The following is a 15,974-nucleotide window of genomic DNA, read 5'->3' on the forward strand; positions in this document are numbered from 1 at the left end:
GAAGTCGGAAGTTAACACACACCTTACATAAATACATTGAAACTCAGTTTTTCACAATAACTGACATTTAATCAGAGTAAAAATTCCATGTCTTAGGTAAGTTAGGATCACCAATTTATTTTATCAATGTGAAATGTCAGAATAATAGTAGAAAGAATTATTTATTTCAGCTTTTATTTCTTTCATCACATTCCCAGTGGGTCAGAAGCTTACATACTCTCAATAAGTATTTGGTAGAATTGCCTTTAAATTGTTTAACTTGGGACAAACATTTCGGTTAGGCTTCCACAAGTTTCCCAAAAAAGGTTTGGTGAATTTTGGCCCATTCCTCCAGACAGAGCTGGTGTAACTGAGTCTGGTTTGTAGGCCTCCTTGCTCACACATGCTTTTTCAGTTCTGCCCACACATTTTCTATAGGATTGAGGTCAGGGCTTTGTGATGGCCACTCCAATACCTTGACTTTGTTGTCCTTAAGCCATTGTGCCAGAACTTTGTAAATATGCTTGGGGTCATTGTCCATTTGGAAGACCCATTTTGCGACCAAGCTTCAACTTCCTGACTGATGTCTTGAGATGTTGCTTCAATATATCCACATAATTTTACATCCTCATGATGCAATCTATTTTGTGAAGGGCACCAGCCCCTCCTGCAGCAATGCATCCCACAACATGATGCTGCAACCCCCATGCTTCATGTTTGGGATGTGCTTTTCGGCTTGCAAGCATCCCCCTTTTTCCTCCAAACATAACGACGGTCAATATAGCCAAACAGTTATATTTTTGTTTCATCAGACCATAGGACATTTCTCCAAAAAGTATGAGTTTTGTCCCCATGTGCAGTTGCAAACCGTAGTTTGGCTTTTTTATGGAGGTTTTGGAGCAGTGGCTTCTTCCTTGCTTAGCGGCCATTCAGGTTATGTCGATATAGGCCTCGTTTTACTGGGGACAGTGATACTATTTTACCTGCTTCCTCCAGCATCTTCACAAGGTCCTTTGCTGTTGTTCTCGGATTTGTTTGCACTTTTTGCACCAAAGTACGTTGATCTCTAGGAGACAGAACGTGTCTCCTTCCTGAGCGGTATGACGGCTGCGTGATCCCATAGTGTTTTCCAGAAAATGATGTCATGGAAATTTCCAAGCTGTTTAAAGGCACAGTCAACTTAGTGTATGTAAACATCTGAACCACTGGAATTGTGATACAGTGAATTATAAGTGAAATAATCTGTCTGTAAACAATTGTTGGAAAATTACTTGTGTCATGCACAAAGTAGATGCCCTAACCGATTTGCCAAAACTACAGTTAGTGAACAAGAAATTTGTGGAGTAGTTGGAAAACAAGTTTAAATGACGCCAACCTAAGTGTATGTAAACTCCCGACATCAAGTGTATATACAGTATATAGAGTATATAAACACATACATATTTATTTATATATATTTTTTCCACCTTTATTTAACCAGGTAGACTAGTTGAGAACAAGTTCTCATTTACAACTGCGACCTGGCCAAGAATAAAGCAAACAGTTTGACATATACTACAACACAGAGTTACACATGGAATAAACAAACATACAGTCAATAATACAGTAGAGAACTGGAAGGAAAGGCGGCTGAAGGAGGAATTGGCTTTGGGTGTGTCTAGTGAGATATACTGTACCTGCTGGAGCGCATGCTATGGGTGAGTGCTGCTATGGTGACCAGTGAGCTGAGATAAGGCGGGGCTTTACCTAGCAGAGACTTGTAGATGACCTGGAGCCAGTGGGTTTGGCGACGAGTATGAAGCGAGGGCCAGCCAACGAGAGCGTACAGGTCGCAGTGGTGGGTAGTATATGGGGCTTTGGTGACAAAATGGATGGCACTGTGATAGACTGCATCCAATTTGTTGAGTAGAGTGTTGGAGGCTATTTTGTAAATTTCATCGCCGATGTCGAGGATCGGTAGGATGGTGAGTTTTACGAGGGTATGTTTAGCAGCATGAGTGAAGGATGCTTTGTTGTGAAATAGGAAGCCGATTCTAGATTTAATTATGGATTGGAGATGCTTAATGTGAGTCTGGAAGGAGAGTTTACAGTCTAACCAGAAACCTAGGTATTTGTGGTTGTCCACATATTCTAAGTCAGAACCATCTGGAGTATTGATGCTGGACGGGCGGGCAGGTGCAGGCAGCAATTGGTTGAAGAGCATGCATTTAGTTTTACTTGCATTTAAGAGCAGTTGGAGGCAACAGAAGGAGAGTTGTATGGTATTGATGCTGGTCTGGAGGTTAGTTAACACAGTGTCCAAAGCAGGGCCAGAAGTATACAGAATGGTGTCGTCTGCGTAGAGGTGGATCAGACAATCACCAGCAGCAAGAGCGACATCATTGATGTATACAGAGAAGAGAGTCGGCCTGAGAATTGAACCCTGTGGCACCCCCATAGAGACTGCCAGAAGTCCAGACAACCGGCCCTCCGATTTGACACACTGAACTCTATCAGAGAAGTAGTTGGTGAACCAGGTGAGGCAGTCATTTGAGAAACCAAGGCTGATGAGTCTACCGATAGGAATGTGGTGATTGACAGAGTCGAAAGCCTTGGCCAGGTCGATGAATATGGCTGCACAGTAATGTCTCTTATCGATGGCCGTTATGATGTTGTTTAGGGCCTAGTGCGTGGCTGAGGTGCACCAGCTCTGAAACCAGATTGCATAGCGGAGAAGGTACGGTGGGATTTGAAATGGTCGGTAACAAACACACCAAGACAGTCGTGAAGAGGGCACGACAAACGCCTATTCCCCTCAGGAAACTAAAAAGATTTGGCATTTGTCCTGAGATCCTCAAAAGGTTCTACAGCTGCAACATCGAGAGCATCCTGACCGGTTGCATCACTTCCTGGTACGGCAATTGCTCGGCCTCCGACCGCAAGGCACTTCAGAGGGTAGTGCGTACGGCCCAGTACATCACTGGGGCAAAGCTGCCTGCCATCCAGGACCTCTACACCAGGTGGTGTCAGAGGAAGGCCCTAAAAATTGTCAAAGATCACAGCCACCCCAGTCATAGACTGTTCTCTCTACTACCGCATGGCAAGCGTAACCGGAGTGCCAAGTCTAGGACAAATAGGTTTTTACCCCCAAGCCATAAGACTCCTGAACAGGTAACCAAATGGTTACCCAGACTATATGCATTGTGTGCCTCCCCCAACCCCTCTATTACGCTGCTGCTACTCTCTGTTAATCTCATATGCATAGTCACTTTAACTATATATTCATATACATACTACCTCAATTGGCCCGACCAACCAGTGCTCCCGCACATTGGCTAACCGGGCTATTTGCATTGTGTCCCACCACCCACCAACCCCTCTTTTTACGCTACTGCTACCTTCTGTTCATCATATATGCATATTCACTTTAACCATACCTACATGTACATACTACCTCAATATATATGTTTATAGACTTTCTATTTTTCTCTATTGTGTTGACTGTACGCTTGTTTATTCCATGTGTAACTCTGTGTTGTTGTTTCTGTCGCACTGCTTTGCTTTATCTTGGCCAGGTCGTAGTTGTAAATGAGAACTTGTTCTCAACTAGCTTACCTGGTTAAATAAAGGTGATGTAATGCTCAATGAGTGAATGGGTAAGGAGTCAGGCGCAGAGAGCAAAGGATGCGGGAAAAAACACGCTTTAATGTCCAAAATAAAAAAGAACAAAATAATTATACCCAACACAGGCGTGTGTTGGTGAAAACAGGTGAAAACAATTAGACAAAACAAAACGAACATGGAACAAAGGATCGGTGGGAGCTAGTAGACCGGCGAGCCACCTTCGGTAATATTCGTGACAGGTGAAATCAATGAAATAAAAATAAATAAATAAAAATAAGCCTGACTTATTGTGTATAGCCTTGCTACTCTTATTTTCAAATGTCTTTTTACTGTTGTTTTTGTTCGCACTATTGGTTAGAGCCTGCAAGTAAGCATTTCACTGTAAATTCGGCGCACGTGACAAATAAACTTTGATTTGATTTGATGAATCTGTTTGTTATCTTGGCTTTCAAAGACCTTAGAGAGGCAGGGTAGTATAGATATAGGTCTGTAGCAGTTTGGGTCTAGAGTGTCTCCCCCTTTGAAGAGGGGGGTGATCGTGGCAGCTTTCCAATCTTTGGGAATCTCAGACGATATGAAAGAGATGTTGAACAGGCTTGTAATATGAGTTGCAACAATTTCGGCAGATCATTTTAGAAAGAGATGGTCCAGATTGTCTAGCCCAGCTGATTTGTAGGGGTCCAGATTTTGCAGCTCTTTCAGAACATGACCTATCTGAGTGAAGGAGAAATGGGGGAGGCTTGGGCAAGTTGCTGTGGGGGATGCCGGGCAGTTGACTGGGGTCGGGGTAGCCATGCGGAAAGCATGGCCAGCCGTAGAAAAATGCTTATTGAAATTCTCAATTATAGTGGATTTATCGGTGGTGACAGTGTTTCCTAGCCTCAGTACAGTGGGCAGCTGGGAGGAGGTGCTCTTATTCTCCATGGACTTTACAGTGTCCCAGAACTTTTTTGAGTTTGTGCTACAGGATGCACATTTCTGTTGTAAAAAGCTAGCCTTAGCTTTCCTAACTGCCTGTGTATTTTGGTACCTAACTTCCCTGAAAAGTTGCATATCACGGGGGCTATTCGATGCTAATGTAGTACGCCACAGGATGTTTTTGTGTTGGTCAAGGGCAATCAGGTCTGGAGTGAAGCAAGGGCTATATCTGTTCCTGGTTCTACATTTTTTTTGAATGGAGCATGCTTATTTTAGATGGTGAGGAAGGCACTTTTAAAGAATAACCAGGCATCCTCTACTGATGGGATGAGGTCAATATCATTCCAGGATATCCCGGCCAGGTCGATTAGAAAGGCCTGCTCGCTGAAGTGTTTTAGGGAGATTTGACAGTGATGTAGGGTGGTCGTTTTACCGCAGACCCATTACGAATGCAGGCAATGAGGCAGTGATATAGACACATAACATGACCAAAAGTCAAACCTTGTCAAACTTCTCATTCAAAAATCATGGGCATTAATATGTAAGTGGTCCCCCCTTTGCTGCTATAACTGCCTCCACTCTTCTGGGAAGTCTTTCCATTAGATGTTGCTTCAGACCTGAAATTGAGCTCAGGAGCATCCTGTTTCCATTGATCATCTTTGATATGTTTGTACAACTTGAATGGAATCCACCTGTGGTAAATTCAATTGATTGGACACGGTTTGGAAAGGCACACACCTGTCTATACAAGGTCCCACAGTTGACAGTGCATGTCAGAGCAAAAACCATGCCATTAGTACGAAGGAATTGTCCATAGAGCTCCGAGACAGGATTGTGTCGAGGCACAGATCTGGAGAAGGGTACCAAAATGTCTGCAGCATTGAAGGTCCCAAAAAACATAGTGGCCTCCATTATTTTTAAATGGAAGGCACCTAAAGACTCTCCGACCATGAGAAACCAGTTTCTCTGGTCTGATGAAACCAAGATTGAACTGTTTGGCCTGAATGCCAAGTGTCACGTCTGGAGGAAATCTGGCACCATACCTACGGTGAAGCATGGTGGTGGCATCATCATGCTGTGAGGATGTTTTTCAGCGGCAGTGACTGGGAGACCAGTCAGGATCGAGGGGAAGATGAACGGAGGAAAGTACAGAGAGATCCTTGATGAAAACCTGCTCTAGAGTTCTCAGGCCCTCAGACTGGGGCAAAGGTTCACCTTCCAACAGGACAACAACCCTAAGCACACAGCCAAGACAACGCAGGAGTGGCTTTGGGACAAGTTTCTGAATATCCTTGAGTGGCCCAGCCAGAGCCCGGACTTGAACCCGATCAAACATCTCTGGAGAGAACTGAAAATAGCTGTGCAGTGACGCTCCCCTTCCAACCTGAGAGCTTGAGAGGATCTGCAGAGAAAAATTGGAGAAACTCTGCAAATACATGTGTGCCAATCTTGTAGCGTCATACTCAAGAAGACTTGAGGCTGTAATCGCTGCCAGAGGTGCTTCAACAAAGTACTGAGTAAAGGGTCTGAATACTTATGCAAATTGGATATCTTAAATTATTTGTTTGCATTGTGATTATGGGCTATTGTGCATAGATTGATGAGAAAAAAATACCAATTTAATTCATTTTTAAAATGTGGGGTACGTTCCGAAAGCACTGTAAGCATTTCGCTGCACGTCTGATAACACCTGAAAATCTGTGTACACTACCAATAAACTTTGATTTAATTAGATTTATCTGCTAAATGAGTCAAAAATATTAGATAAGTTGTATTTATGAAAAAATCTGAAAATATACATGTTTTTTTTTGGGGCTTCCTAACAATGATCCATAGATAAACACTAAAACCCAAGCACACACACAATAACCTGGTTGGTGCGAAGAGAACAGAGACCGGGTAATGAACAGAGCAGGGGAGGTAAAGCACTGTAATCTTCTAATTTAAGGAACAGAACATGAAATAAACTTTTCTCTGACAGGTTGTCACAATGACCCAGCAAACCTCATAGCTTTACAGAAGCAGATCATTTAGTCATTTACTTCATTATGTTTCCCATATACATAGTCTGACATTTCATTATAGAGCTGTGATAAGAGACGTGCGTGCCTTACCAGATCTAGACGCTGTGGTTGCCTACCATATTGGCTCAGAGTTGTGGTATCATTATTGACAAGCTTAACACCATTCCTGATTTCCCACCTATGAAATATTTGGCATTTACACTCAATGTCTTGTCTCTTTCTGATCCACCATACGTTAACAGGTAGGATTAGTTCCTTATTTTGTCTAGGACGACTGCCAGGCAGTACTTTCTGGGTACTTTTCCATTAAAACACAATATATTTTGTAGCTGTACTGTAAACTAAAGTTCGAAAACAAAATTCATGTTTTCCAGAGATTCGACAATACAATCCTCCACCTACGTAAAAGTCCACAACAACAACACCACATAATAATTCAAAGCATTCTTAACACACTATTAATTGCATATAACTAACATTGCCTTAATGTTTTCAATTATTTGACAGTTAGTTATGTCGGCGATATATGATTCATCAATGATAGATATCTGAATGATGATCACAGTGTTTTATTAAATTTGAATTCCCTTATATCACAAATGCAGAGTGGACGGCATGGACAGATGGCAAGGCATCCATCCCTATCATACTGGATGCTTTATGACCCCTGTGCTGCAGTGGAATGCTGTGTCCTCAGAGTCCACCTGCATATACAGGACATACTGGAGAGCCGACACATAGACTAAACAGTTTTACTGGTAGTCTCTGAGACTTGTTGACCTACACATATATAGTCTGACATTCCATTATAACCTAGATATAACTTAAAATGACATATAAGTAGCTATGTAGCTGTGGTGCTTACGTTGCAATCTTACCTAACATGAAATACAAACTACATTGTTAAAAAACAATAGCATACAAGCCTATATGTTTGTGCGGCATCTATTTCAATAGGATCCACTCTGGTGACTGGGGATGTGAAGAAAAGAATGAACGAAAAAGCAAGACAAAAGAAAGCCAGCTCAGTGTTGCCTCCATTACTCTTAATCAAAGCATATGTGGAGTAGAACAGTTTGGGAGATGATCCCTCACAGACAGCCTTATTTCTCCAGCTGCAGTCTTTCTCTGTAAGGTCGGCCTCTTTCCCCTGCCTCTGCACTGCGGCTCCCTCCCTCTCGCTCCACACTATCATGGCTAACATCATTCCATGGATGAGCGCATTGATGAAGAGTGGTGGTGACAAGAGGGAAACAGTGATGAATGTGCTCCTTGTCTCCAACCATCATAGCGTGACCCCTCCTCCAGCAGCTGATCTAGGTACCTTTGTATGACCTTTGAACTTTAATATCCTCAACCGTGTCATGTTAGAGGTGAAATTTGCATTTTAACTGAGGTTACCATCGTAATCTTTACGTGAAATGTAATAAATCAAGCGCAACAATTACTGACAGCCACTTCTCATTTCAAGGAGATTGTGACAGTACGACCCACTGTGTTAAAGGATGGATATGACACAGTGATGCTATGTGACCAGCTACCAATATCTTATGTTTTTAACAGGAACAAATATATTGTTTGAGAATACTGTATCTCTTTTTGCACTAACAATTAAGTACATTTCCATGAATGTTTGACCTGGTTCCTCCTCTGACAGCCAACACAACTGCTGTCTACATATGGGTTTCACCTTGCTGTGAAAGGAACTCTCTCTGCCAGCCTCACTCACAACCAACCATTCACATTATGCAGGCCCACACCAGCCACACCACCTCCACAGTATTCACCTTGCTTTCTCCTACAGGTCAGTTGTGTGAGAAACTCATCATCATGCAAGACGTCAGACAAGTGAACATTATGTTCAGTAAAGAAAACTTTAAGCTTGTCTCTCAATTATTTATTTTTTGTCAATACTTTGCCCCTTGATAGCCAGTGCACTTCTGTATGTTTTAAAAGTGTTACATGGTCGCTGCCCATATCATTGCATATTGCAGAAAATACACGAGAGATCAGGGGCCTTGCTTTAACAAAGTTAACCATTTTCACTGTAGTGTCCAAAACGTCTTTCAAACTGTCAGGAATTCCCTTGGCAGCAAGATCCTCTCGGTGGATGCTGCAGTGTACCCAAGTGGCGTCGGGAGCAACTGCTTGCACACATGTTACCACTCCACTGTGTCTCCCTGTCATGGCTTTTGGGCCATCAGTACAGATACAAACATGAGCAGCAGCTACGTTTGGCTACGTACGGACCGTTAGTGGAATTCCCGCGAGAGAGCGACGGTTAATATGATTGGATGTTAATTATTTGACTAGACTATGGTTTAATTTGATTTTTGGCAGTGACATGAGGCTACTCGGGCGAGAGGAAAAACTACAAATGTAAAGCCCCGTTGGAAAATATAAATGGACTGTTTGAAAATGTGAAGATTTTTATTTTATTTTAGAAATGTGAATCACAATTTTATTTGGTGTACCCCCTACGACATTGTGCGTACCCATACCCCAGTATGGGAGTACTTGATATAGACCGAGCAGTGGTGGTGGTTTTAGTTTAAATGTAGCTTATGTCACTCGAGATTGTACTGAGCTCAACATAATTCAAGCAATATCAGTTTACCATTATTTAGTTACGGCTATCTTGAGGTTTAAATTTAATTTCAAGATCAATCACTGAGAAAATGATCCTAATTTAATATTTGGTCGATTAAGTTAATTGTTCAGTGCTGGTTAATGATACAGATGCTGAAATATTGAAACTGCTCTTCTTCAGTTTACAAAAGGTTTCGGTCTAAAAAGTGTCAACAGTGCACTTGGCAGATTGATTAAATGTCCAATGCAGCCATTTCTATTTCCATATCAAATCAATTCTGGGTAACAATTAAGTACCTTACTGTGATTGTTTTCAATTAAAACAGTCAAAAAGATTTTTAAAAATTGCTTCTGAGCAAAAATAAATTTCTCAAGCAAGACTTTTGCTAGTTCTGTCTGGGAGTGGTCTGAGTGGGGAGGGGAAAACTGAAAACTATTTGTTATCGGCAGAGAGGTTTGGAACTCTCTTTCTTAGTGGTCTATTATCTAATTTACCGCCTGGTGATGTTACTCCATCCCACCAAAACTGTCTGAAATTTCTGCCGATCATTTCAAACAGCTCTTACACTAAAAGGGCGTTATCATAATTTTCACAATGTCACAGTATTATTCCAACCTCATAGGGTGGAAATATAAAACCCAGAAAAATCCCGTTTTTGTCTGCACTGGCCTTTAAAATGGATGTCATTGTAAACAGGTGTCTGCATCAACTAGGGCTGCTATAACACAATCCCAACAGACCTGATTAACCTTGAAGCTGTGGAAATCTATACCCTTGTAATGATAGGTTGAAAATGTGCGAACAAACATAATAGCTACACAAGCTGTTTGGTGGCCACCACCTCAATTATGCCCCAACTGCAATCAAGGAGGACTCCTGTAAAGTCACATAAATATTGATCGCTGAACATTTAACGCCTCCCTTCTCCCTGTGTACCATTGTAACAAGGTACACCATATGGCCCTGGTTGAATGACAGATCTTACTACTGCCATCAAACCAACTGAGACCTATTTAGGATCAGGAAATCTATGATCACCCTTTAGCCTCACTAACAAACAGCTATATTTTAACATGCCTCCTATGACAGCCACATTTATGTTCTTAAAAACCTAAGGGAATCACTGACTAAGTCAGAGGTCATATTTATAAAAGACCCTGACAAAATGTCATTCAATTGATAAATATGCTTGGCTCAGAGGATTAAAAATTGCTCAGCACTAGTGTGTGTGTGTGTGTGTGTGTGTGTGTGTGTGTGTGTGTGTGTGTGTGTGTGTGTGTGTGTGTGTGTGTGTGTGTGTGTGTGTGTGTGTGTGTGTGTGTGTGTGTGTGTGTGTGTGTGTGTGTGTGTGTGTGTGTGTGTGTGTGTTAGTGAAGGGGTGAACCCAGATGGTTAATGCCCACCAGTTGTACATAATGCGGAAAGTTGTTTGTCTGTTCTCCAGTTAATGCTACGGTTCATTAGCCGTTTATTTAATATTGAGCAACATTGAGCTCAATTCCAACAGCGAAGCTATTGCTAAAAGTGGCACAAAAAATCTTGACCCAAAAGTTTATATTGAAGTCAGCCATAAGGACCTGTACAGCATGTAAAACATGTTTAATATTGTGTTAAGTGAACCTGCTAATGAGATATATTGCTATGAACGTGACTTCCAGGGGGAAATGCTCTCACCTATTAGTCAGCTGCTGCAGTCACCTCATATTGGACCGGGGCACTGTCACCTCATATTGGACCGGGGCACTGTCACCTCATATTGGACCGGGGCACTGTCACCTCATATTGGACTGGGGCACTGTCATCTCATATTGGACTGGGGCACTGTCATCTCATATTGGACTGGGGCACTGTCATCTCATATTGGACTGGGGCACTGTCATCTCATATTGGACTGGGGCACTGTCACCTCATATTGGACTGGGGCACTGTCACCTCATATTGGACTGGGGCACTGTCATCTCATATTGGACTGGGGCACTGTCACCTCATATTGGACTGGGGCACTGTCACCTCATATTGGACTGGGGCACTGTCATCTCATATTGGACTGGGGCACTGTCATCTCATATTGGACTGGGGCACTGTCATCTCATATTGGATCTCATATTGGGGCACTGTCATCTCATATTGGACTGGGGCACTGTCACCTCATATTGGACCGGGGCACTGTCACCTCATATTGGACCGGGGCACTGTCATCTCATATTGAACCGGGGCACTGTCATCTCATATTGGACCGGGGCACTGTTACCTCATATTGGACCGGGGCACTGTCACCTCATATTGGACTGGGGCACTGTCACCTCATATTGAACTGGGGCACTGTCATCTCATTTTGGGCCGGGGCACTGTCATCTCATATTGGACTGGGGCACTGTCACCTCATATTGGACTGGGGCACTGTCATCTCATATTGGACTGGGGCACTGTCATCTCATATTGGACTGGGGCACTGTCACCTCATATTGGACTGGGGCACTGTCATCTCATATTGGACTGGGGCACTGTCATCTCATATTGGACTGGGGCACTGTCATCTCATATTGGACTGGGGCACTGTCACCTCATATTGGACTGGGGCACTGTCACCTCATATTGGACTGGGGCACTGTCATCTCATATTGGACTGGGGCACTGTCACCTCATATTGGACTGGGGCACTGTCACCTCATATTGGACTGGGGCACTGTCATCTCATATTGGACTGGGGCACTGTCATCTCATATTGGACTGGGGCACTGTCATCTCATATTGGACTGGGGCACTGTCATCTCATATTGGACTGGGGCACTGTCATCTCATATTGGACTGGGGCACTGTCACCTCATATTGAACTGGGGCACTGTCACCTCATATTGGACTGGGGCACTGTCACCTCATATTGGACTGGGGCACTGTCACCTCATATTGGACTGGGGCACTGTCATCTCATATTGGACTGGGGCACTGTCACCTCATATTGGACTGGGGCACTGTCACCTCATATTGGACTGGGGCACTGTCATCTCATATTGGACTGGGGCACTGTCATCTCATATTGGACTGGGGCACTGTCACCTCATATTGGAGCCTCATACATTCAGTCTGATATGAAACAACCAACATGGTACTCATAGTGACCTCAATGATCATTAGTATGATTATTGATCTACACTACAGCAAAAAAATCTAATTTTTATCGATCCACGTTGTTGAGGCGGCTGGCCATGGCAGGTGTGGTGGCCCCAAGAGTCGTTCAAGGAACAGGTTAATACAGATCATACGCTGAGCGCTGAGGGGCCCTGACCTCTGTGAGGGGTCTGCTGTAACTGGAGAGTGTGGTGGCCCTGTGTAACTGAGAGATGAACTCTTACCTTGACAGCCACAAGCATCTTGTCCTTGGTAGGGCTGAGGTTATAGCACTCTGCCAGGAACACCTTCCCAAAGGCCCCCTCTCCCAGCTCCCGCTTCAGAATGATGTCCCGACGCTTTATGTGTTGCACGTCTGAGAGAGAGAGAGAGAGAGAGACAGAGAGAGAGAGAGAGAGAGAGAGAGAGAGAGAGAGAGAGAGAGAGAGAGAGAGAGAGAGAGAGAGAGAGAGAGAGAGAGAGAGAGAGAGAGAGAGAGAGAGAGAGAGAGAGAGAGAGACAGAGAGAGAGAGAGAGAGAGAGAGAGAGAGAGAGAGAGAGAGAGAGAGAGAGAGAGAGAGAGAGAGAGAGAGAGAGAGAGAGAGAGAGAGAGAGAGAGAGGGAATTGCTATGGTAACTATATTCCCAATCAAATACCAACAATTTGCAAACATTTGACAGAGAGACGTGGTTTAAGTGGTCAGCAGGTCCAGGAGCAACAAACCATCAGTGTTTCTGACAGAATCAAGGGCAAGTGTTAAGTGATGGTTTACTGATGGGACTGGTATGTCTTAAATCCTGCTCTGAAGCCTCAGTGTATCTAATGATGAGGTTGGATTAATTGGCTACAGGCATACAGAACACAGCCATAAGACTTGCTGTGGCACTACAGTGTTAGAAGAGATGTGAGGTTAAAAACAATTGTGTTTGTTACTTACTTGCAGCATACATAAATATACCACATACATAACATTTCCATTGCCCAGTAATAAAATAACATCTTAGAACCTGCACACCATAGCATCTGCAATGAGGAAATGTTTATTCAACCAGTAGGATGCAATGCTTAAAAGTCTAAATGTCTCTTCCACTTCCCTCCCCAAAAATAAAGTGATCATAATAATCCAAGCAAACCTGTGAAATGTCTGCAACCTGCCTGCAACCTGTACACTGTGCTAAAATTGTAAAATTGTGAAACCAAGTGTACAGCCAAAATTAGTCCTTAATCTCTATGCGTTCCACCTGTTCTGAGTGTCTGAAAGCTGCATTCTGGGGGAAGTGTGGCTTCCATATGGCAAGTCACAGCAACAGCTGGTATTTACTCAAAACAGGGGTTCGGATGAGCTGCTGTCCAATACATATACCCACTAATGTCCAAGGACCAACCCAGTACGGTACCACAGTTCCCCCCTGGAGGACTAGGGCAGAGAACAGAGATAGATACATACTGAGGGATGGGATGGACAGCTGTTGCTGTGACTCGTATTGCTATTGGTTGGCACAAACTAGGCATTTCCCTTAAGAAGCACCCGAAAATAGTAGCTACAATGCAATGAGCACAATTAAGGCAATAACTCATTAATAACACCATGATATCACTGCAAATATTTCTGCTTGAACTGCGACCATAGGTGATCTTAAAAATATGTGTGATAATGGTTTGCACTGGACTGAGACAAATAAAACAATCTGCAAAACCCACACAAATATCAGTAATCACAATATATAACATTTATTTAATCAGGATCCAGAAATAAGTCATTGTTTTGTTCTCTGCAATTGCTTTTTTTATCCCCTCCCTTCTCAATTTCCCAGAGAGAGTGATAGGTTTACAATTAGCAGGTAGCTACGTGTATGCTGGAAGGTGTGCTTTCTATCTACACAAAGCAATTAAGGAAGTTACAAATAGCTTGGGCTAATTTTCTCATTACCACAGCGGTTGTGGTGCATTCACCTCTCTGTTTATGTGGGCGAGGGCATCCATTCAGGGAGTTTACCCTCACTGGGCCATATCCCTCTCAGTGTGGCCCAGTAGCACATAGCACACAGCTGGGATAGAACAGGACAAAGTCTTCATCCTAATTAGGCTGCTTTGCATTGGAAGAGCAGATGTTGACTTCACAGTGCTGAAAATGACAGAAGAGCAAACTAGAGCTGGTTTGGTTTCAAATGTTTGCAAATTATTGGTACTTGATTGGGAATATAGTTACCATAGCAATTCTATCTTTCTTGCTCTCTCTCTCTCCAGTAGACCACAAATGACAAACAGAAGTGCAGCATTTCAGTCAGTCCAATCACTGGCACTTGACTTCTGAATGATGACTTTATGCAAATGCAGCTGTTTTCAGCGGTGACTTTTCATCAAAAGTGACTTCTCATTACATGAACTCTGTTTAACATATTTGAGTTCAAACACAATTGTACAGTAGAGTAAACACAGGTGTGAAATACATAAAAGGCTACATTTGAGTCCTTTGTAATAGATTCTGCTGTGAACATAAACCCACAATTTTCCTTTGGGTTGGGAACTAAAATAGGAAGATGCCACAGCAAACTGAAGCAATATCTGCATGTTCCCTGACCCAGTCCTCAAATGTAAAGTCCCCTTACTTCCTGGATTATTTAGTGTTTAAGTTAGTAGCAATGTAATCAGATAGGGATTTACTTCCCTCTAAAGCCTTGTTCACATTGCAGGCCTTAATGCTCAAATCAGTTTTGTTTTTCAAATCTGTTTTGGAATACTGACTGTCCAAACAGCAATCATTTGCTGACATGGCTACGCTAGTTGTCATAGTAATGATGGGTATGTGTGCTGTGGTGTAGGCTGATTTGTGGTGGAAATTGTGCTTCCTATCAGGCAGAAGTTATGTAGCAATCAAGCGAAGGTGACAACAATACCTACCATGGATGTTTCCCAGTAGCTTTGAATGATGAAAATGATAGGGTAAGATCACCTTTAAAGCCTCAAAGGAGAAGATGATACAACTTTCTGGTCCTTTTTGGTTTGCCACAGAAGTCAACTAGCTAGCTGTTTAGCTTTCTAGCACATTTCCTAGCGTTATAAACAATTAACAAGCTAGTTAGCTACCACATGTTCTTGTCAAACTGTTAACAGAGTAGCTAGCAAGCAACAAGCTATGACAAATAAGTCTAAAAACCACTGACTGCAAAGTCGCATGGCCAGGAATTAGATTTTTATCTTATTTCAAACCCCATACAAAGGTGGTTTGAAATGTGGCTTGAAATATCCGGTTCCATGTGCTTTTTGGCTGTTCAGACTGCAGGAAAAATAACAGATTCGAATCGGATATGCAAAGAAATATTGATTTGAGTCATTTGAAACTGCCAATGTGAGGCTTAAAGGCTTAAAAGTTTCTATAATGCCCTGCTCAACATACTTCGATTACATGTACAAACAGAAGTACAGCATTTCATTCAGTCCAATGGCACTTGACAATCTGAAACAGCACCTCTTCAACCTCAGGAGGCTGAAGAAGGCTGGAGAAATTTGGTTTGGTCCCTAAGACCCTCAAAAACCTTTACAGATGCACAATTGAGAGCATCCTGTCGGGCTGTATCGCAGGCTCATACTGCAACTGCACCGCCCTCAACCGCAAGGCTCTCCAGAGAGTGGTGCGGTCTGCCCAACGCATCACCATGACACATACAGCACCCGATGTCACAGGAAGGCCAAAAAGATCATCAAGGACATCAACCACCCGAACCACGGCCTGTTCACCCCACTACCATCC

The 15,974-nt window shown here is 43.0% G+C and overlaps 1 protein-coding gene across 4 annotated transcripts in view; it reads right to left on the minus strand.

Annotated features, from left to right (window-relative positions):
- Positions 1 to 15,974, minus strand: part of LOC123999529 (NT-3 growth factor receptor-like) — a 324,982-nt gene that overhangs the window by 17,534 nt on the left and 291,474 nt on the right. For all 4 annotated transcript variants that reach the window (XM_046305435.1, XM_046305427.1, XM_046305418.1 and 1 more), the window contains exon 13: positions 12,468 to 12,598. In XM_046305435.1, the coding sequence (XP_046161391.1) occupies positions 12,468 to 12,598 (131 nt within the window). The remainder of the gene's footprint in view (positions 1 to 12,467; positions 12,599 to 15,974) is intronic.

Source organism: Oncorhynchus gorbuscha, linkage group LG02, assembly GCF_021184085.1.
Source record: "Oncorhynchus gorbuscha isolate QuinsamMale2020 ecotype Even-year linkage group LG02, OgorEven_v1.0, whole genome shotgun sequence".
Classification (NCBI taxonomy): domain Eukaryota; kingdom Metazoa; phylum Chordata; class Actinopteri; order Salmoniformes; family Salmonidae; genus Oncorhynchus; species Oncorhynchus gorbuscha.